The sequence below is a fragment of the Nyctereutes procyonoides genome, unplaced genomic scaffold (genome assembly GCF_905146905.1).
Source record: "Nyctereutes procyonoides isolate TBG_1078 unplaced genomic scaffold, NYPRO_anot_genome, whole genome shotgun sequence".
In the NCBI taxonomy this organism is placed as follows: domain Eukaryota; kingdom Metazoa; phylum Chordata; class Mammalia; order Carnivora; family Canidae; genus Nyctereutes; species Nyctereutes procyonoides.
The window spans coordinates 8,256,846-8,279,935 of NW_026575037.1; the positions used below are offsets into that span (position 1 = coordinate 8,256,846).

Below are 23,090 nucleotides of genomic sequence, written 5' to 3' on the forward strand. Positions count from 1 at the left end.
CAGCTTTGCTATTTGTCAGTTTGATGACCTAAGACCTGTTTCCTAATATCTCAAAGCTTGAGTATCCTCATTTGTAAAAAGGAATATTTGTGTGGGTGTGAATTCAGCGGATGACTTTACATGCAAAACCACAAGGCACATGTTCCATAATTGTTGGTCATTTATGGCATGATTATTTGGTGATTATTTCCCTTAAAAAAAAAACTTTAGGGTACTAGAGGAAGTGGTACAACAGAAGTAATAGCAGCTAACTCAAGCCCATACTTTATGCCAGACACTGCTTCTACTATTCTTGAAGCTTTTACCCGTATTATGAGTTACATATAGTAGAATCCTTGTCTCACCTTCTTCCCTAAATTAAATACATGCCATTCTCCTGTACTTGTAAGAAAGAAATATATATGCATTTGTAAGAAAGAAAACTTGAACAGAAATAAAAGCTGCTGTCTTCAGCTGAATCATGTCCAACCAAAAACAGAAATCACATCTTTCATAGTTTTATAGCGTGTCTATATCTGCACTTACATATAATCCCTTCCCTTTTCTTTTCTAGTCATTTTTCTTTTTTCTTAATTTATTTGTTTTTTTTTTAAGATTTTATTTATTTATTTGACAGAGAGAAACCACAAGCAGCAGGGAGAGGGAGAAGTAGACTCCTTGCTGAGGAAGGAACCTAATGTGGGGCACAATCCCAGGACCCTGGAACCATGACCTGAGCTGAAGGCAGATGTTTAACCAACTGAGGCACCCAGGTGGCCCCTTAATTTCCTTCTATTATACATCACTTTGGTTTTGAAAATTCATATAGAAGATTTTCCGATAAATCTAGAAATAAAAAGCATACTTTTAACATACTAATACTAGAAAGTAGACAAAGTGTATACTAAACTGTTATCATAAATTGCTCTTCTAAAAACAGCACTGTCGGGATCCCTGGGTGGCGCGGCGGTTTGGCGCCTGCCTTTGGCCCAGGGCGTGATCCTGGAGACCTGGGATCGAATCCCACATCGGGCTCCTGGTGCATAGAGCCTGCTTCTCCCTCTGCCTATGTCTCTGCCTCTCTCTCTCTCTCTCTCACTGTGTGCCTATCATAAATAAAAAAATAAAAAATAAATAATAAATAAATAAATAAAAACAGCACTGTCTTGTCCTCCTGTTTTTAACTGTCATGGCCTATCTGGCCATGGTTTCTCATAGTCTTCTTTGGCAGTTAATCCTAGCATCAATTGTTCTTACACTTCAGCAAAACATTTTTTTTTTTCACTCAACCTCAGCCTGCTGCAGTTTATTTACCCTTTTATTTCTGTTAAAGAATTGCAATAATTGAACCTTACCTCCATCTTCTTCATAACTCTCTTGTTACTATGTGACAATGCTGTTCTACATATTTTTAATCTTATTCCTGCTTTTTTTAAAGGCCAATTTTACTAATAGATTTGCTTTAGGGACCAACTACCTGTACAAATGCTTTTAATTCCATTATTGTAAAACTTCCCTTTTCTTTGCATTTCAAACGTTTAATTACTTTTTGTTGTTTAAAACATATAGATAAGGGGCATCTGGGTGGTTCAGTCGGTTACATGTTTGCCTTCAGCTCTGGTCATGATCCCTGGGCCAGGGATCAAGTCCTCATCAGGCTCCCTGCTCAGCGAGGAGTCTGCCTCTCTCTCTCTCTCCCTCTGCCCTCTCCCCAACCCTGCTCGTGCTCTCTCTCTCATAAATAAATAAAACCTTTAAAAAAATTATATAGATAAAAGATGTAAAAGAATATTACTGCTACACCATTTTCTAAAAATAAAAAAAGGTTATTGTTTCTTATAAAAATGTGACCCCAAGACAGGACTTTGCATTACATATTTACAGAGATACTAATTTCCCAAGCTCTGTGTGATTTGAATAACATTTGTTGGCATTTGTCTTCCCTTCTTTTCCCCAGAGAGAAAGCGCAGATGCTTTTCAAGTTACTTCTTGTTTTTCAGATGAAAGATGATAAAGGAAGATGAAATTAATGTTATAAATTTAGTGATTTAAGTTTGGTGATTTTTTTCTAAGTTTTAAATGCTTTTCAAGTTACCTATATCACTATAAGAAAGTAGCCAGGCCTCCTGTAATGTCAATGCACAATTGTTTAATTTATTTAAAACTAAATTTACTTTTCTTGTTTTCTAAACTATTACAAATACAAAAAATTAATTGACTTTAAATTTTTTTTAAAAGCTAAGTTCATTTTAACGGGACAGCAATTCTTGCTGCTCGTGATACCAATGATTTGAGGGAATCACTAAAAGTGGTAGAAGAAGAACTCAGGGGTCTAGAAATTATATACAAAACAAAATTTTGCATCTCATACTAAAATTCTATGAAATTTGTGAGATTTAGTTTCTAGACTGATTCATGAAATAATAAAATATTCTCTAACCAAACACTAAAGAGAAAGCAAAATATATTCTTTAGATTAGGTGTTAAGCGATGATGTAGCCTTGAGTCTTTTCATATTTGACCCTTACTTAATGAAATTTTTGCCACTCGTTTAAAAAGGAATAATTAACTAGAAACATTGAATCTTTGAAAGGAAAAAAAAAAAAAAAACTTCTATGGTATCCCCAGTGCCTACAATAATGCCCAATATTGAATAAAGGGGAAAAGTAAATATTTGTTTTCTTTCCAAATTGGTTGTTCTACTTAAGCATCCTCTTGGATCCCAAGATAATGCAAAAATAAAGCCCATAACATGAATCCAGTCCACAGAAAACCTCCAGAGAAACGTACACCAGCTTCAATTCCAGGAGGAAAGAAAAACAAAGATTATTTTCTTGAACAGAGATATGATATAACCCTATGGAGTGCCTGTATTGGGCTCAATTCCAGAAGGTGAGCACCAGGACTCTGGGGAGGGAGTCAATAAAATATGAGTCATGATCCTTCACCGTGGAGACAAATGGAGCATAGAGGTAACTCCTTGAAGACCCTCTCAGAACAGAAGAAAGGGACAGGCAGCAAAATCAGGAAGTACCAGTACCAGGTCTCACTGAGAAAGTTGGGATTTTCATTCTAGCCAGATATTAAAGAATACAGTTCAGCTGTATATTTGCATAGAAAAAAATGAATATTGTAAATCCTTTCTTAATATTCTCTCAGCTAGAAATCTCCACTACTCAGCCCTTCTGAATCTCCGTGTAATGAAAAGTGATAATTAGGTCTTTAAGTTATCCTTTGTACCATCAAGGAAAGTTTAAATTATATTTGATATAGTTTTTACTATCAAAATCTAAATTTTTAAAAGAGGCTATACTCATATACCATCTATTTATTCAACAGCTATTTAAGTCCACTCTAATGAATATACCAGTTCATCCCACAGGTCAATCAGAAGCTCAACAAGAGCTACAAGGCTCTTGCTCACAGGAGCTCATGGCAGAATAAGGCATCATACAAATTTTAACAACCAGCACAATACAATTTCTAATTCCCATGATCCATGTACAGAGCAGAAATGTTTATGGAAAGATTTTTTTCAGAGGATCTGGACATCCAAAATGGCAAAGAATTTCCTTATTGAGGGACAGAAAAGTAAATTCTAAGTATCAAGAAATGATTGAAAAAGAATGACATAGTATAAGAGAAAGGAAATAGAGGATTATTAGTGGAAAAGATCATCAGAATAAATTTAGTAAAAGAGAAATAGATGAGGGATAACTATACAAATCTATTTATATACTTATGAAATATAGCTTATTTTAGTATATAACTTAAAAATTGTAGAGATAGGCACAATAAAAGAAACATGACTGAATACATATTTGGAATGCCAAGCTTTGGTTTTTTTCACCCTATGCCCCCATTATGCTCATACCATGCACAGTTACAAATCAAATCATTCACCTAACAGTAAAACCAAGCTATTAAACTTCAAACTCTAATTTGGACTCTGCTGATTCATATATAGTGGCATATTCATTCATCTGTCATTCATTCATCAAAGAGTAAGGGTACTAGGGTAGTGATGAGCTAAATCAGACATGATTCTTCAATGTGAAATCCCAACTACTTTGTGATGGAGAGAGGCAGTGAGATAGGAGTAAGCCTGGAGGACAGGGCAGGATCTCTGAGGAAGTGACATTCAAGATTAGACTTTGAATACAGGATTTCATACTAGGTTAAGGGAATGTGGAAATGAAGGCAGGACGAAGGACAGGAACTTCCTATCTAACGAGAAGACTATGTGTAAAAATGTCACCAGGAGATGGGTGAGGACACACACATGGGGAGGCTCTATGCAAGGCCCCTAAGATAGAGCACAGAGCCCAAAGGAGAGAGTGGCTCTAGGCAGAGCTGAAACTGAGACAGATCTCAGGTGATTCAAAATCCTGGGACGAATTTGATGAGGGCAGATGACTGCAGAGGGCATTAGGGGAAAATGTTCAGAGACATATTTTGAGATCATTTTGTTCTTAAAATAGAGAATAGCCTGGAAAATAAAAGCAAGAGTAAATACAGGAAAATCACTTAGAAGTGTTTTTTTGCATTTGTTTAGGCTAAAGATATAGTCATTGGGACTAGGGTAGTAGCAACAGAAATAGAAGTCAATTGACATGAAAAATATTTAGAAAGTTAAAAACCAAGACTTGATGGTTTGGATATTGAGGGAAAGGGGATTATGACTTTTTGGTAGTATAACCAGAATATTGTAGGCATCATTCACAAAGATGACAAATAGAGGACAAAGAGCAAGGATTTAGGACCAAGTAGGGAGCAATGGAAAGGGCACATTATGAGTTTCACTGGAGAGGGCCATTGTGACATCCAGGAGACTGACATAAGGGTCTGTATCTTAGAGGAAAAGTCTAGGCTAGAAATATTTATGTGGGTATGGATGATTTTGCTTAAAGGGAGGATATAAAAAATACTTAGAAAGTTAAAAACCAAGACCTGATGGTTTGGATGTTGGGGAAAAGGGAGGTGTATATTAAGGATGATCCAGATTTTTTGGTAGTATAACCAGAATATTGCAGGCATCATTCACAAAGGTAGCAAACAGAGGACAAAGAGCAGGGATTTAGGACCAAGTATGGAGCAATGGAAAGAGCTGCCCAGGAAGCTGAGGAAAAATGGAAAGAAAAATGAGAGTGTAGGGAAGGATGTATTTGTTAAAGACAACAAAGGTGTCCATATAATATGCTGATGACTGAAATGCTTCCGCTGCATTTAACAAGACAGAGTTCACATGTCACCAGCTAGAACTACTTTGATGGAGTGGGGCTGTGGGGACTAGAGTGACAAAGATGGAGGGATAAGGAGGGGGCGGGTATGGAGAAATGATGGTAAATACAGACAACTTTCTTGACACTGAAGGAACTATAAAGAATAAAAGTTATTACTTATAAGAGGATTTGAGAAAAATTATTTATAAGAGGATTTGATTTGCTTTTTATGTTTTGGTTTGTTCGGATTTGTTTGTGTTTTGTTGAGACTAGGACACACTTAAGAGTAAATGGGAACTTTTAAGCAGTTGAGAGAAACTGTTTGAGAGTCCTAGGATCCTGAGAAAGCCAAAGAGCTGAGATCGAGTAAAGAATGAGAATAGGATGGGTGCCAGATGTCAGTGGATTTGAGATATGAGGAAGGGAGGGCTGCAATTTGTATGTGCCTATGTTTGAAATAGTTAAGTGAGGTCACTCGCTCAGAGTAGGTCACTCACTGAAACAACCAGTAGTAACAGGTTGAGGGGTGGAGGTTTAAAAAGAGTAGACAAGATCTGTAATTGTCACTGGGAGAAATGAGAGATTTAATTGACCAAAGAAACACAGTAAGATCATGGGAGTATTGAAGAGTTCAGTGGAGACACGTGGGTTTGTATTTACAGTGGAATCAACCTGCCCTGTTGTGAGACTTCAACAGCACTTGGCCACTGGTGGACAGGCATGAATTATGCAGATAACTGGAGTCAGAGAGGAATGAGGTTTTTCCTTTTGAACTGAAAAGCAAAAGACAAGAAGGAACAAGATGTGTTTTTGAAATGATAGAACTCTGAGCTAGATTGGAGGAAAGTAAAAAAAAAAAAAAGGAGAGATTTGATGACCTGGGAGACAGGATAGTGTCCAATGGAGGTGAAGAAGCAGTTGTAAATAATTATGCCAAAAAGCTTAGTGGACAGATGGTTGCTGCTGGCAGTTCAGATGCTTGAATTAGTGATTTGAGAGGTGAATGGATTAGTGATGATAAGGTCCAGAGGCTGTGTGTGGGAATGGAAGACTGCGATGAAGTAAAGAACAGGTTATTGAAGATGACTAGCAGGTCAAGGAATTGAGGGGAGAAGGTTCTGACAGGTCATTCCCATTAATGCTGAAGTCCCTAGAATAGTGACAGCCCTGAAGGAGAAAGGTACTCAAAGATCCAGGTAGCAATAGCTTAGATGAACGATGGGGAGTGGTCAAAGATTTGGAAATGACTACAGCAGAGATGATCCATTGAGGGTAGTATGGTGAAGCAGCCCCAAAGAGCAAGGTTTTTGTTTTAATTAATAGATTTAGCAACAATGATCTCAAAGCACCACTAGGGAGAAGGTACATACTAACCCTATCTCCAAGTCCTGTTTTCAGAATAACAGCTAAACCAATGTTATTCTTCTCTAATAACCAAATTATATTTAGGGTCAAAAATTTTTATACAGTTGATTTATAGCATAGAATATCAAATTTTAATTATATCATTTCTGTTATAGGGAAAGGATTAACTGTTGCTTATGACTCTCAATGAAGGGACTCACTCAGAGCAAGGTTCAGTAAACTTCTTCTGTAGAAGATCATATATAGTAAATATCTTAAGCTATGAGGGCCAAATAGTCTGTCAAAACTACTTATATCTGCTATTGTTGCATGAAAGCAGCCACAGATGATGCATAAATGAAGATGAATCCAATCTGCCCCACTCCTATTTCTATTGTTCAATTCATTCAGTACTCAAGTGAGAAAAAGAAGTTGTACTAGAACTTAAAACCCAACAATTATTTCTATCAGATTTAAAAATAAATGAAATCAGACAAAAGTTAAAAGGATGATTTTCCTTTCCCCTAAAACAAATAAAACTGAAAGCAAGCACTTACCTGAACATACAGTTCTCTGAGTTCATATTGAAATTTCTTGGGATCTGTGGTAATTGTCACTGGGCCAATTTCTATGAAGATAAAAATAGCATAGGATAAATTGTAATCAAATGCATTAAAGACTTTATTGTGTCTGCAAATGTCTTTCTATTTTCCACTACATGGTTATTTATTAATAAGAAATATATAGCCTGCAAAACAACAGTTTCTCAGTTTATAGCTATCAAAGAATTACTTACAATTTTCTGGAAATCATGCTTATGCAGGGTGAATTTTTAGCTTCAGGAAATGCAAAGGGGCAATCAAAAATGTCATAAGACAAAGAGTCAGGAGACCCTAGGTTCAGTCCCTTTTTACTCTCATTGTTCAGTGAACATTTATTGAATACCTACTTTGTTGCAAGACTCTAATCACTTATTCAGCCTATAATTCTATTTTCTCAATTTTATATTGTAACTTGTTTGCAACTTCGTTAAGTCCAAATTGGTTCAAAATAAAAAATTTAACATTAAACAACATAAAAACAAATGAATGAACTTCAATGCCACAGGGTTTTTTAAGAACTGGCAGAAGCACTGAAATGAGAACATTAAAAGTTCAGGAACTAGTCCTGTCACTTCTTTCCCCCCAGCTGGGGTTGCTGTCCATCACTATCACCATTCTCCTGAGCTGACACTGACTACCATAACCACCTTTGTGGTCACTGTCACTCTCATGACTGCACAAATCACCACTCCAAATGGGAATAAGTAGAGCCACTGCATTCCTTGGAAAATCAGGACTGAAGTAAGTCAGGTGAAAAGAAAGAGCCCAAATACCAGAGTGGGTTAAGTTGGCAATATATTTTTATATATGATACAGCTTGTCAATAGTAAACATTTTAATCCAAAAAGATCATATTTTTTTAAAAAAAGCAACCTTTAAAAAGCCAAGTGGAAATGGCCTTTATAGGTATCAATTACTTCCTTAAGAAACATCCACATATTTAAGTAATATAGTATTAAAATTCATCAGAGTATTATGTGCACAGAAGTATGATCTTAAATTCCCAGAGTGGATGAAAAGTTTTCTATTTTATCTATTGAAGATACAGGCTCCATTCAAAATGATAATGTGCAACTACAATACAAAATTATAAGAAATATTTATTAACATTGAATTTTTATAAGACACTTTCTAGCTTCAAAGGCATACTCCTAGAAAAAGACTTTATGACTTCAAAGGATAATAATTAGGCTTTCTATAATGTGCTAAATACAACACAAAAACAGACTGTAAGATGTTAGAAATTAATGAGGTAAACTGGAAAGAAAGCCCAATTTGTCTGCCATAACCCATGTAATTTTTTCTTAGAAATCACATGAAAAAAAAATGTCTCTATCCTTCATCATAGATTAGACACCTTGCAGTATGCAAAAGGAATGGAGAAGCAACTGGAGAAACTGTGTGAAAATGCAAACATCTGCATTCCATACCAAGCAGAACAGTTATTAGTTATGCGAAAGTCTTGTCCCAAGTATATGGAAAATCATAGAAGCCTACTCCCTCAAGACTAAACAAAGGCATACTTTGCAAAGGAATGCAAAATAGCAAAGAATATGCCAGACAGTTACACCCTGACATATAAATTGTCAGCAGCATTGTCAAGCCAAACTTCTATGTTCTTACATGGCATAATACTGAAATAATTCTAGAATTCAAAGTGCAAGAATTAGAAAAAAATACGAAGAATACTAGAGGAAAGCAACTACGTAAGAATAAAGAGGGCACACACACAAGAATATTCCCTATAATAAGAATTTAAAAAATAGCCCTGGATATATGCCTGTTCTTCAAGAGTAGAGATCAAAGACTGCTACTAAAATAAGAGGACTGATTAGCCTTCATTTATATCCATAGACTCAAATACCCATTTGTTTTCAGCAAAGATAGGAAATCCTTCCTGAAGCTCATTAAGAAGCATTTTTGCAAACTACACTGGACAGCTGAGATAAATCTTTTATCAGTTATGAGAAATACTCCGGAGAGGTGAGGGCTTTGCTGAACTGCCATATCCCTCCAGCTGCAAGTAACCTTTCCAACTCTTTTGAATTGAATGATATGACTATTTGGCAAAATCAGCCCTCCTCCCTCTCAGAACCTGCTTCCATTCCAGTCTTCCTCCTCACTTAATACAGCCCTGTGCCAGTTGTGTTATGAGCAATTTCCTCTTCTCTTCCTTTTTTGCTCATTTTGGTTTCATCCCCTGCCAAACCTTTGATGACATGCAGCAGGTACAACTTTGTCCTCTCTTCCTGCCTGAACACGGTCCTCTGTTGCTTACAGAATTAAATGGGAATTCTCCAAGACATTCCAAGTCTCTCTTCAATTAATCCAATTTTGTGAAGTATGAGGATACTAAGCATGAGGCTATTGAGCTTCCTCACTACCCCCATGGCCATCCCCACTGTTTCTCTTTTTCTTAAGATTTTATTTATTTTTTTTCATGAGAGATGGGGGGGGCAGAGACACAGGCAGAGGGAGAAGCAGGCTCCATGCAGAGAGCCTGATGTGGGACTCCATCCTGGGACTCCAGGATTATGCCCTGGGCCAAAGGCAGGCACTAAACCGCTGAGTCACCCAGGGATCTCCCACCCCCCACTGTCTTTCATCTACCCATATGCCACTCATTCTAAAAAGCCTGATTTAAGTCCTACCCCTTGAATATTTTGCCTTTTCTCCAATTTTCTTTAATGTTGTTTTGATAATATCTTTACAACAAAGACATGCATGAGAAAAATGAAGGTGCATAGCATTTAACAGAATGCAGAGATCATCTCCACATTATTCAGTTACTTTTATCTAGCTGTTTATAAAGAAAATCTACCAAAAATCAATCAATCAATCAATCATCAATCTCCAAGTAGAAGCACTGAGCTAGAAGGACATTAAAGACTATTTAGGTCACTCTCTTTATCTACAGACAACAAAATTTGAGGTCCAGTGAAGATGAAATTGAAAGCTCTGGTGGTGAAAAAAAAAAAAGTTAAGATATCTGAAAACATTTTCTACACAATGTGTAGCTCGTTAATATTTCTTTTCCAAGATCTTCATTCTGTTGATGATCATATTATTACTAACTTTCTCCTCCTTTCCTCTGGACCACAGGCAAGAAGGCCATTGTTTGAGTGCCTAATCTGATGCATGCAACATCCAGAAGTCTTTATTGTTACATACCTTAATATTATCTTTCCAGACCAAAGAACAATAAAGAAAAAAAACAAAATAAAGGTTAAAGGTTAAAGAGCCAGGCCTTCTGATCGTTTATTTCTTGCTCTTTTTACTACATCGTGGAGCCTCCATCTTATACCTAAACACCATGCAAGGGGATCCCTGGGTGGCTCAGACGTTTAGCGCTGCCTTCAGCCCAGGGATTATCCTGGAGACCCGGGATTGACTCCCACATTGGGCTTCCTGCATGGAGCCTGCTTCTCCCTCTGCCTGTGTCTCTGCCTCTCTCTCCCTCTCTCTATCATAACTAACTAACTAACTAACTAACTAACTAAATAAATAAATAAATAAATAAATAAATAAATAAATCTATCTTTAAAATTCAAACAGGAAAAAATAAAAATAAAAAAATAAAATAAAATTCAAACAGGGATTAAAAAAAAAAAAACACCATGCAACATAATTAATATGACGACACTGATTAGTCAACCAAGAAACTTTTCAGTTTTCCCTATTAACCAAATGTTTTGTTCTTTACTTCAACCAAGCTATTAATGCATAACCAATAGGTGCAATTCTCCACATATAGATTATCTTAAAAAGCAAAAGAAACAGGGGTGTCTAGGTTCCTCAGTTGGTTGAGCACTGACTCTTGGTTTCTGCTCAGGTCATGACCTCAGGGTCCTGTGATCTAGCCCCATGTCATGGGCTCTGTGCTCAGCCTGGTGTCTGCTTGAGATTCTCTCTCTCTCTCTCTCTCTCTCTCTCTTTCTGTCTCCCTCTGCCCTTCCCTCTGCTCACATGTGTGTGCACTCACTCTCAATAAATAAATAAATAAATAAATAATATTTTCTTAAAAAGAAACATTAGGGGTTCCTGGATGGCTCAATCAGCTAAGCAACTGAGTTTGGCTTAGGTCATGATCTCAGAGTATTGAGATGGAGCCCCGCATTTGTCTCTGCGCTCAGCTCAGAGTCTGATTCTCCCTCTGCCTTATCTCCCCTCATGCTCTCTCTTTCTCTCTCAAATAAAATAAAATCTTAAAAAAAGGAAACATTAGGGCAACATGCATTATTACAAATATAAGAAATATATGTGTCATGCTTCAGAAGACCACTTTTGATTAAAAAAAAAAGTGTCCAAAACTCTTAAAGCAGTCTCTTTTCATTTTGTTATTTCTCGTTTCCTAGGGACTTATCAGATGGGTTGGATTTATTTCCAGCATCTCAGCCATTGTTCTCTTAATCTGACTTGTTGGATTGTATTTGTGAAAATAATGGAAAGAAGTTCACAAGTTAATATTTTTCTTTCACTGCTTCACTTGGCAAGATCAATATCCAGTTTCTCACTTCCTCTTTCCTTTCCACTATCAGATTTCTGCTCCTTACAGTTTTTCTTTACTCAAAGTGCTTCTTTAAAAAAAAAAAAAAAAAAAAAAGAAGATTTTATTTATTTATTCTTGAGAGACAGAGAGAGAGAGGTAGAGACAAGAGGGAGAAGCAGGCTCCCCAATGTGGGACTTGATGCCAGGACCCGAGGATCACAACTTGACCCAAAGGCACATGCTCAACCACTGAGCCACCCAGGCATCCCTACTCAAAGTGCTTCTTGATAACAGGAGGAGTTACTGCTGCTCACTGGGGTTTAAACACTGCCTGTGTGTGATTGGATAACAGTGTTCACAACTTCGTTGGTTTTAAAAGTTATATAGTTCTTGGTTTAATATTTAGAGTTGCACATAAATATGCAGATAGTTAGGAAGGGAAGCTCTAGCTGCATAATAAACTAAACAATATTTGTAAAGCATTATAGAAAAATAAAATATATATATACATCATAGGGCTTATTTGTCACAATGGAAATTTAAATACAGTTGAAAGCTACAGCAAGTTATGAAAAATTAGAAAGTCTAATTTATTGCCTGAAAAGAGCCAAGTAATACAGAAAGAGATAGCAAACTTTCTCAGTGTCCAGAGAGAATAGAGACCCCTGCACTCTAGGGAAATACACAGTGAAGGCATCAAGGAGGAGATGAGGAAGGAGCTAGAACTTGAAGAGAGCAACAAATTAACAGAGGGTGACATTAAAGCAGAGAAATTCCAAGCATTGGGACATGAGCTGCTCAAAATTCCTTCCATGAACTGAATCTCAACATGTTCCATGCTCTACAAATTCTATTCTTGCTCAGTTAAACCCAGATCAATTAAAATGTCTTCTATGTGCAAAGTTCCTAGTAAACAGACGTATTCAAAGCATTAAAGCTGTCTAAATGAAAATTAATAAATTATGTTCCCTGCTTTAGGATGCTACAGAAAAGCAGATTAATAACTATATTTCCTTTTACTGTTTTCACTTTAATCTACAATACACTCTTTCCAGATTTCTCTATTCTCAGTGATAATGCTGCTGTCCAGCACCATTTTTAAATGATCTGCATCTAATCCATGAAAACAGAACTGTTTCCTGACTTTGAATCAAGCTATTGCCAAGTATATTTCAGGACTAATTTAATTGAATACATTCATACTCACACGAGAATAGGTAATTTTCAAGGCCCTTAATGAGTGTTCTGACATGAAGTGATGTATTTGGTGTGTTTTATAAAATCCAGGCCAATGGTGAATTCATGCCTAGCATGTTATCTTACATTGATTAAATAACATTCTGCTCCACTATCCAAAGAGACTATTCCTTTCACAATGAGTTGTATGATAACCTTAACTATACGCATTAATGAAATTGCAGCTAATATTTGTAAAATGCAAGGGTCATTTCACTTGGGCTGCTGAACAGGATACAGAAAAAATCATGAACATGAATTCAGCAATGTTACACAGCTGTTTAGAACAGGAAGCAAAGAAGAATGCCGTAATAATTGACACAGGACTTTGAGGTATATTGAGTAGGAAGGATGTCATTGCTTACACTGGACCTTAGCCCAAGCGAGCTGCAGCAAGAACTCTTGCAAAAACAGCCGTGGGATTTTTAATGGCCAACAAAGTTCAAACTCTTAGTTTAACCTGAAATCTGAAATAAAAAAATGGCATTTTAACACCAAAACATATCCATGCATTGATAAGGTATACTCAGATAAGAAAACATAATATTTTGTCATGTTATTTAATAAAATTTAATTAAGTTTTCCATTGTGATCAAGGTACTCTGAAAGCAAACAAGAAGAAAATGAATACTATGTACAAGAACAAATTTAAATAATGATATTCTTATAAGGAAATGTGTTTTTAATTTTAAAAGTTTTAGAATTCATTTCAAAGTTAATTGTTCTCTTAGACAATTCTTTAGCATTAATGGTCTTTCAAATAAATCTAGACATCAGTGAGGGATAAAGAAAAGTTATAAAAGGAGTAAAATGTTGTTGAAGAAAAAAAATACACTTTACTGGTCCTCAGAAATGAATTACTAATATTGTGAAAATTTCCATATGTTAGGAGAATAGACTTAACTTCAGTCTGATTATTTCCTCAACTAAACAATGCAGTCCTTTGATCATGTTGTCAGGGGAAATATAATTCAGAGGTCCAAAATCATATTTATGAAGCAACACTTTATTTACAAAAATATGGCAATCAAAACCATTGCCAAAAACACAACAGATGCATTTATGTGTCTGTATATATGTGATATTTTATTTATGGTTTCCTCTAAATACTTGCATTCATTTATTCAATAAACAATTAGTTCAAATTGGCAGAAAAAGTACAAGCAAACAAATACATTTTAAGAGCTACAGCAGAATCAGAAATGTCTGGGTGTGTCCTTCAAATTAAAGGGCTGAGTGCATGGACTTAAGATCAGTACAGGTATAAAGGGCCCTGCTCCCAGAGGCCTTTGCTCTGTTGAGAATGGTTTGCAGTCAACTGTTTTGAAATAATTTTATCTTTGAATTTGTGTTTTGTAAGTGAAGTTCAATGGAACAATGGAACATGCAGTCTGAGCTTGGAGCCTCGGCTCATGTGTGGTCCAGCCTGCCACTACTTCTAAGAAGAGGTTCTCAGCCACCTCCCACCCCTGCATACCCCAGGCCCTACCCTGTTCCTGCTTCTACAGCTATGACCATCCACCATCCACCCCAGTAGGGACCTGGATATGAAGATGGGAAGGGTTGGGACTCTGGATACCAAAGCCACATCTCAGCCAGGGCAAACTTTCCACACACTCCCAACCCAGGTACCAAGCATATCTCAGAGTGCCTAGGCTTAAAGATCCCTGGGGGCCACCTGTCTGCCAAAGGTTGGGACCATGGAAAGAGACATCTGGCTCAGATGGCCAGACTGCGCCCCCAGGCTGAAACACCGTGCTTTTCCCACACCTGGCTGGAGAGGCAATTTCACAGCCCATCTGGCTAGATCCCAGGCTCAGCCCCCAAACCGAGGCAGGACCTTGAGGGCTAGTGTGGGTCTGCACTTGGCCCACGGGTATCCTGGTGCCCAGGGGTGATCCCTTCTGGTAGCATGCCTGAAGGATCTTCTCCTCTCAGCAGACTCCTTGAAGTTTGGTTTAAACTATTAGCATAGATTTTGCTATCCATCTTTATTTTGTACAATGCCAGTTTTATTTTTTTAATTTTTATTTACTTATTCGAGAGAGAGAGAGAGAGAGAGAGAGGGAGAGAGAGAGGCAGAGACACAGGAGGAGGGAGAAGCAGGCTCCATGCAGGGAGCCCAATGTGGGACTCGATCCTGGAACTCCGGGATCACGCCCTAAGCAGGAGGCAGATGCTCAACTGCTGAGCCACCCAGGCGTCCCCCAATGCCAGTTTTAAATGCAAATATTAGAGCATTTAACTCCTGCATGGACTCAACCAATTTATACAATTTGTACAATAGTACCAACTGGCTAGAAGAGACACTCACAAGCCAGATTTAGTAAGGTTGAAGGAGAAACCATTCATTTATAATCCCAGCAACAATATAAGTGTTCCAGATTTATCATGACATTGAATTAAGCAGCACTCCTTATTGAAGAATATAAAAGATTTTTTTATGAAAAAAGACCATTGTTATATAAAAGGTAGCTAAATATTAAAATAGATGCATTCTGACAATGTATGGATTTAATACATTAAAAAAATCACAAAAAAGTTTTTTTGCTTGTGTTTGTTTTAAAATACTTAGCAACAATATTCTTAATTTTATTTTGAACAGCACATGGACGATTATATTAATAAAAATTGGTAAGACAATAAAGGACATCACAAGCATCAAAAACTAAGAAGATAGAACTGCTGGTATATAAATGAATATATAATAACTGAAAAAGAATTAATAACCTACATAAAAACTAGTATCCGATGACAAGATACATAAAATAGGATTATTTTTTAAATATTTAACTTTGATTCATATTTTATAGTATATTTTAAAAATTCCAAAAGGCTTAAATGGTTCAATATAACCCTTATAATTATTTTAACTGAACCCAAATTAGAATATAAATCTGATACACAGGAGAAAAAAATTCTCCTTTCCAAAGCAACAGAAGAAGTCACAAGGGAAAATACTGACAGATATGAATATATAGAAATCAAATGAAAATTGATCACACTTGTGGCGAGCACAGCATAACATTTAGGGTAGTTGAATCATTATGTACACTCAAAACTGACATACATATTTCAATTTAAAAATCAAATGAATAATAAAATCTAAAAAAAAAGCCAGATTTGGCAACATTTATATCATCAATTAAAATAGATTAAAATCTATACTATCTGAAGAGATCATTCAAATTTGTACAAAAAAAAGTATCAATCACTCCATAAAAAGAAAATTCATTAAGAGAAGGAAAATAAAGAAATAAGACCAGAGGCAAATGTTCATATTTAGTTATAGTGAAATAGATATAAACTTAAACCAATTTAAAAAAAAAAACTTAAACCAATTTTAAGAAAGAAAAGGATTTTTTTAAGATTATCACTCAAATCATAATACAATCGAGAATATGCGTACCTTTGGCAAGACTGGAAGTGGTTACCAATTTTGTGAATCTTACTATGGTTATTATGTATTTTAGGTATGATAAGTCTTAAAAGTATCTTCTGATAAAAGTCATTTCCCTTTTTCTTGTAATTCGCCAAGAATAAAAAGACAGTGACATGACTAAGATATCAACAAATAATGTCAAAATAGAGAAATATTTAGAAACATGTAAGTCTCTAAATAATATTGGGCAGCAAAGCAATTAAACTATTGTTCCGTGTAGAAACACAAGTAACTGCTTATCATGTAACGTTAAACAAAAAGGCAAAACATATATTATATATACACATTGACTACAACTATACAGACAGATACGCATTAGGACAAATTCTGAAAGGTCGCGCCAGAGTAAAAAATTGACATTTGGAATTGGCAGAATAATGAGGACTTTTTTCTTTCATCAAAAATTTTTCAAATCAGTGTGCCCATAATTTACTAAGAGAAAAATTTCATTGCAGCACACAAGCTTGAGATTTTACTCATGAATTTTGGTTGTATTCATGAATTTGTGGGTCTTAATTGATTTGTAATGGTCTCTGGAAAAAGGCATAAAAATCTCTCTCAGTATCAGGCAAGGTAACAAGGAAAGCACAGATTTGGGGCATTATCTGTAAGTTCTGTGAGGTGAAATATTTAAAGAAGTTAAAATATTTAGAATTTAATTCAAAAGGGTCATTGTCTGGATCTGGTATTCTTTTTCAATCCTCTCACTTCAAACTTTCATCTTTCTTTTAAATGCACAACTCTTGGAAATGTCATCTTCCTACTGTTAGACTTTATTGAATACACAAAGAATTTCTTTTGATTGAAATAAGACAGTCTACAGACTTGTAACACAGTCTGTAGATATTCAACCACAGTCATATTTTGGTTCCATTATTATTATTGATTTTTATTTTCTCTATACACTCTTGCAATGATGTGTGTCTATATACACGTGTATCTGTCTTGCCTTTGTTGCTTCAGAGAAGAAATAGTAAAAATACAAAATATTCAGTAAAATTACAAATGTTGAACATGAAACTGAATCATCAATGTGAGTGTCCATTTTAAATTTAAATATCTCCGGCCAGGCGATCCCTGGGTGGCTCAGCGGTTTGGTGCCTGCCTTAGACCCAGGGTGCAATCCTGGAGTCCCGGGATCGAGTCCTGCATTGGGCTCCCAGCGTGGAGCCTGCTTCTCCCTCTGCCTATGTCTCTGCCTCTCTCTCTCTCTCTCTCTCTCTCTCATGAATAAATAAATAAATAAATATTTAATAAAAATATATATATATCTCGGTCCGCCCAGGTGGCTCAGTGGTAGCACGTCTGCCTTCGGCCCAGGGCATGGCCCTGGAGACCCGGGATCGGGTCCCACATCGGGCTCCCTGCATGGAGCCTGCTTCTCTCTCTGTCTCTGCCTCTCTCTCTCTCTGTCTCTGCCTCTCATGAATAAATAAAATCTTTAAAAAAAATTTAAATATCTCTTCTAATATGAAGAAGTTCAAAATATTTACCTTACTTCGTGGCTAAAAGTTTCCCCTATTTGGAAGTTACCACAGTATCATTAAGGTAGATAAAGTTACTTTGTTCCAAGGTGAATCTTCTCCAAACATATTGCCAACCCAAGACAACCCTGCACCTGGTGCTCACACTTGTTATTGGGAAGGCAGCTACACAGCAGCATTCCACTTCCTCTCTCCCCAGGTCACCAACACACTGCTATGATCGCAAGGTCATCCATGTGTGTCCCCACAGATACCAACAGGCTGTGTTACATGTCCAGTACTTTCCAAAAACTAGAGACAAGGAACAAGAAACATTCTGTTGCATTTTTCCAGTATTACAGTGATCATTCCTTTCTTATCACCAAAGGGTTTCGATCCCTGTGCTCCAAGTTCCCATGTTTCTCTACTTCACTTTGAAGAGCATTCCTGTTAACTGGTTATATCAAGCCTTCTTTAAAACCTGAACTCCAAAAGGCAGGGGTTGTTTCTTTGTTGTATGGTCTGTACTCAAATCAAAATGCAATAATTAACATGTGTTTTACAGGCATCCATTAATAACAATTAGCAGAGACACTGAAAGGGAGACTTGTCCAAGTAAAGTTCCCAGACACACTGATTAATAGTGCTTAGATTGGTGCTGATCCAGATCCCACCAGAAAATCTACATAGACTAGATGGAAGTGTCATTGATTTGGAATTGTTCACTTACATGGCCCATATTTACTAAATGTTGGACTTAAGAGGCAGTCTACTTCTTTGGTTAAGAGTTCAAACTCTAGAATCAAAACTGCTGGAGTTAGTCAAGGCTCTGCCATATATTTGGTTTTTGATGTGGTTTGGTTTTTAATTTTTGTCAAGTTCCTTACTCTCAATGGCTTTCAACTTCCTCATCTAGAAAATGGGAATAATAATCATACTTAGACCAGAGCAGTCGTGAGAGTTTAATGAGGACATCATGTGTGATGCAATGCCTGGAACAGATTAAACACACTAACTCAGCTGTTGCTACTGCTACTACTGTCAGTAACTTTTGTGACAATGTCAAAGACATTCTGCTAGGTACAGTGACTGGTTAAATAAATATCTGCTATAATACAAAGATCAACTTCAATCTTGGAGTTTAGAAGAAATATGATACTTTTCTGTACCTATCACTACTTAAGATGACTTAATGAATTTGAATTTTCATCTCAAAAAAGGTTAATAAATACAGTACTTTCTTATTAACACATGCCCCCTATAAGAACTTCATATTTTTACTTTTCATAAGATGAAAAAGTTAAACTTGTATTGTGTTTATATGAGTTTTTAGATAATTACAAGTCTACTTTCTTGCCTTTGGAGATAACAAAACATAATCTCCCATATCTGTCATTAAATAGTTTTCAGAATTTAAAACCATGTGATAAAAAGTATTTCAGAAATAATGCTTGATCTTTAATTGCTACATCCCTGACACTTAAAATGAGTAATACCCAAAACAAAATCGAGATAAAAGCAGCATTTACCAAAATGAGAAAATAGTTTTCTAATTTAGAATTGCTAATTAATATTTTACATAAAAATACTACTGCCAAGTTATACTATCTATTCTCTATTCCCAAAGTAATCTGGACAAATGTCCACTTCTATATCTTAGTTTATATTTTTTTCTATATAATAGGCTGTTTTTTCCCTTATCAAACTTTTCTTCAAATCTAATTCGGGGGACGCCTGGATGGCTCAGCAGTTGAGCATCTGCCTTTGGCCCAGGGAGTCCCAGGATCGAGTCCTACATCGGGCTCCTTGCATGGAGCCTGCTTCTCCTCCCTTTGCCTGTGTCTCTGCCTTTCTTTCAGTGTCTCCCGTGAATTAATAAATAAAATCTAAAAAAAAAAAAAAGACTTAATTCGGGTTTCAACTATTTTGGGAACACTTTCCTGAATGTCTCAACCCTTAGAGATCATTCTTCTGACTTCTTTTAATGATATGTCTTAATTACTTGTTCAGTATTTACCAGATGTGATAGGCACTTTCTAAAATGTCTTCCATTGATCCCCACCAGCTAATATTCACATCCTTGTGTAATCAATCCCCTCTCTTTTTGTGTATGGGCTGAGCCTAATGACTTCCTTCTAAAGAAGAGAATAATTTAAAAGTGATGGGCTACCACTACCAAAATTAGGTAACAAAGAGATTATGGCTTCTGTCTTGTATGTCCTCTCTTGCTCTTTGATGGAAATTACCCATGTGTGCCACCCCATTTTCTCACAGAGAGGCCCACATGGCATGGAACAAAGGTCACCCTCTGGCCAAAAGCCACCAAGGACCTGAGGCCTTCTCTATCCAATAGTTCACAAGGAACTCAATCCTGCAAAAAACCATGTCAGTAACTAAATGGACCCTACTCTAGTTAAGCCATACAATGACTACAGAACAAATCAGTATTTTGATGGTAAACCTGTAGGAGACCCTGGGTCAGAGTACCTAACTAAGGCATGCTGGGATTCCAACTCAACAAAGTATGATATAAAAAGTGTTGGTTCTGTTACAGCACTAAGTTTTGGAATAAATTTCTGTGCAGCAGTAGATAACTACATAAATTTAATTACATATTATCTCCTGAGCTAGATTACAACTGCTCTGATGACAGTAACTGTAACATTTTAAATCTGCATATCTGGCACAGTGAACCTCACTGTTGGTAATGGTGACATTACAGAAATATGTAGACAACAATTATGAACAATATATACAAATCATTACCTTAAAATAGTCACTATAGCAAATATAGAGGAATTACAGTCTATCTTCAAGAATCTGTGTTTTAATGTGTAAGAGAAATAACATTTGTAAGTATATGTGTGTTTATAATAAATGTCCAAACAGAAGGGTGCCTGGGTGACTCAGTCTGTTAAGTGTCTGCCTTTGGCTCAGGTTGTGATCCTGGGGTCCTGGGTTTGAGCCCAACGTGGGGCTCTGTGCTCGGCAGGGAGTCTGCTTCTCCTTCTCCCTTTCCTTCTGCTTCTCCCTCCACTTGTGTTCTCTCTGTCTCTCTCTCAAATAAATAAATAAAGTTTTTAAAAATAAAATAAATGTCCAAACAGAAACACACAGATACTGTAGGAATGACCAATTTTAGAAGGGGTGAATATTTAAGTAATTATTATTTAAGGAAGTAATAATAAAAGCAAATGAAAAGGAAGAGTGATGTCTGAAGAAATCAGAAAATATTATTATGGACTATCTGAAAAATATGTGAGAAAAAGAAAATACTAAATATTACAAAATCACTTAAAGTAAAACAATTGTGGCACATAATCCTAGAAAACACTGGAGAAATAATGAATATTAATAAAACTCTTAAGTCATACATACAGTATCTCTAACTATGCATATGAATCTCATCATGATACTGAAATCAATAATGTCAAAGGGATGAATTAACTGAAGAAGATTCAAAGCAACTGAAGTTGAATTAATAGTCTCAAGAAGTTATTAATGAAGCATACACTCTGCCAAATGACAAAAACTTAAGATCTCTTCTGGCAAATATTCTTCTAACATTTTTGAATTCAACAAATAATTTTTAAGTCCCTCCCCAGTGTTTGAAGCTAACCATTGAAAGCCTAGTATGTAGCTATACTAGGTGAATATATGTAACTTCTTTTGAATTCTGTAAATTTCAATCCATCTACTGATTTTGTTATTTAAAAAAAAAAAAGGGATCCCTGGGTGGCGTAGCGGTTTGGCGCCTGCCTTTGGCCCAGGGCGCGATCCTGGAGACCCGGGATCGAATCCCACGTCGGGCTCCCGGTGCATGGAGCCTGCTTCTCTCTCTGCCTGTGTCTCTGCCTCTCTCTCTCTCTCTCTCTCTCTCTCTCTGTGACTATCATAAATAAATAAAAAAATTTAAAAAAAAAAAGCTGAATATATTTGGCACAGGTCATAAGAAAGAATGTGTGGAATGTGTGGAAGAAATCTTCCTGAAGACGGAATAAAATAGACTGAAATCGAACAGAACGTATTATTAAGCACTTCATATCCAACAGCACTGTGCTTGGAACAAGGGAACCAACTGTGGAGATTGCAGACATGATTCCTTTCCCCCACAGAATTCATGGTTTTAGAGAAAAAAGGGAGAACAAAATAAACAAGCAAACAGAAAAAGTAGCAATAGGTCAGAACAGGTGCAAACATGGAAATTAGCTACTGAGACAGAAATAACGGGGAAAATAGCTGCTTAATACTACATTATCAAGGGAAGAACTCTCATTTTCTTTGTATAAAACAAATGCCCATAACCTCCATCCATTTTTATATAGAGCTGCTGGTATTTTTGTGTCAATTTGTAGAAGTCTTTATATGTTCAATAAATTATTTGTCTGTGATAGGAGTTGTAAAAGTTTTCTCTAGTTTCATGTTTTTTACAAGCAATTTGACCACGCAGAAAGTTTTCTTTTATGTAGTAAGAAAAATTTATTACTTTTTTTCTTATGGTTCCTGGTTTTTATCATATTTGGGAAAGCTTTTTCATGTCAAAGTTATATAGAATTCTCCCATGATGTCTTCTATTACTTTTACGGTTTATGTTTTACATTTACATCTACGATCCATTTGAAGTTTCTTCTGGTATAAGCTATGAGGTATGGATCCATTTTTTTCCAGATGGCTACCCTGTTGGTTCATCATTATTTATTGAAAAATCCACTTTCCCCCACTGATATTATATGCACTGCAGTTCACATATGTAGTCTATATTCTCTTACATTAGTTTTCCCCCCATTCCCAGAACCAAAACTGTCTTAATATTGAGGTTTATACGTTTAATCTCTAGTGGGGCTAATTCCACATCATTGCTCTCCTTTTTGCTGATTTTTTCTGGCTATCTGTACTTGTATATTTTTCCATTATCAACTCTAGATCAGCCTATCTAGGTCCAAAAATATCCTGAAAGTATTTTTGTGATTGTCACATAAATTTATAAGATGAATCAGGAAAAACTGACAAGACGTTGAGACTTTCCCTAGTATATTATTGTAAATATTAAAGTATTCTTTTGGGAACACTAGAGGTCCTGAAAAAGTTTTTTTTTTCCATATAAAAGGTTGCATATTTATTGTTAAGCTTAATGCTATTTTATATATATTTTTTATGTTGATCACCAGAGATCTTTCATTAGGTCTCCAAATGGCTGTAACTTTGTATATATAGAAGCCATCAATTTCGTGTATTAATCTTTTCTTTCATTGCTGTTTGGAATTTTTTACCCCTTCGTAAGAACTATCAGCTGATCCTTTTGGTTTTGCAGGT

The 23,090-nt window shown here is 36.1% G+C and overlaps 1 protein-coding gene across 4 annotated transcripts in view; it reads right to left on the bottom strand.

The window, feature by feature from the left end:
* HMCN1 (hemicentin 1) overlaps window positions 1-23,090 on the bottom strand; it is a 454,683-nt gene that overhangs the window by 342,067 nt on the left and 89,526 nt on the right. For all 4 annotated transcript variants that reach the window (XM_055319154.1, XM_055319153.1, XM_055319155.1 and 1 more), the window contains exon 2: window positions 7,103-7,173. In XM_055319154.1, the coding sequence (XP_055175129.1) occupies window positions 7,103-7,173 (71 nt within the window). The remainder of the gene's footprint in view (window positions 1-7,102; window positions 7,174-23,090) is intronic.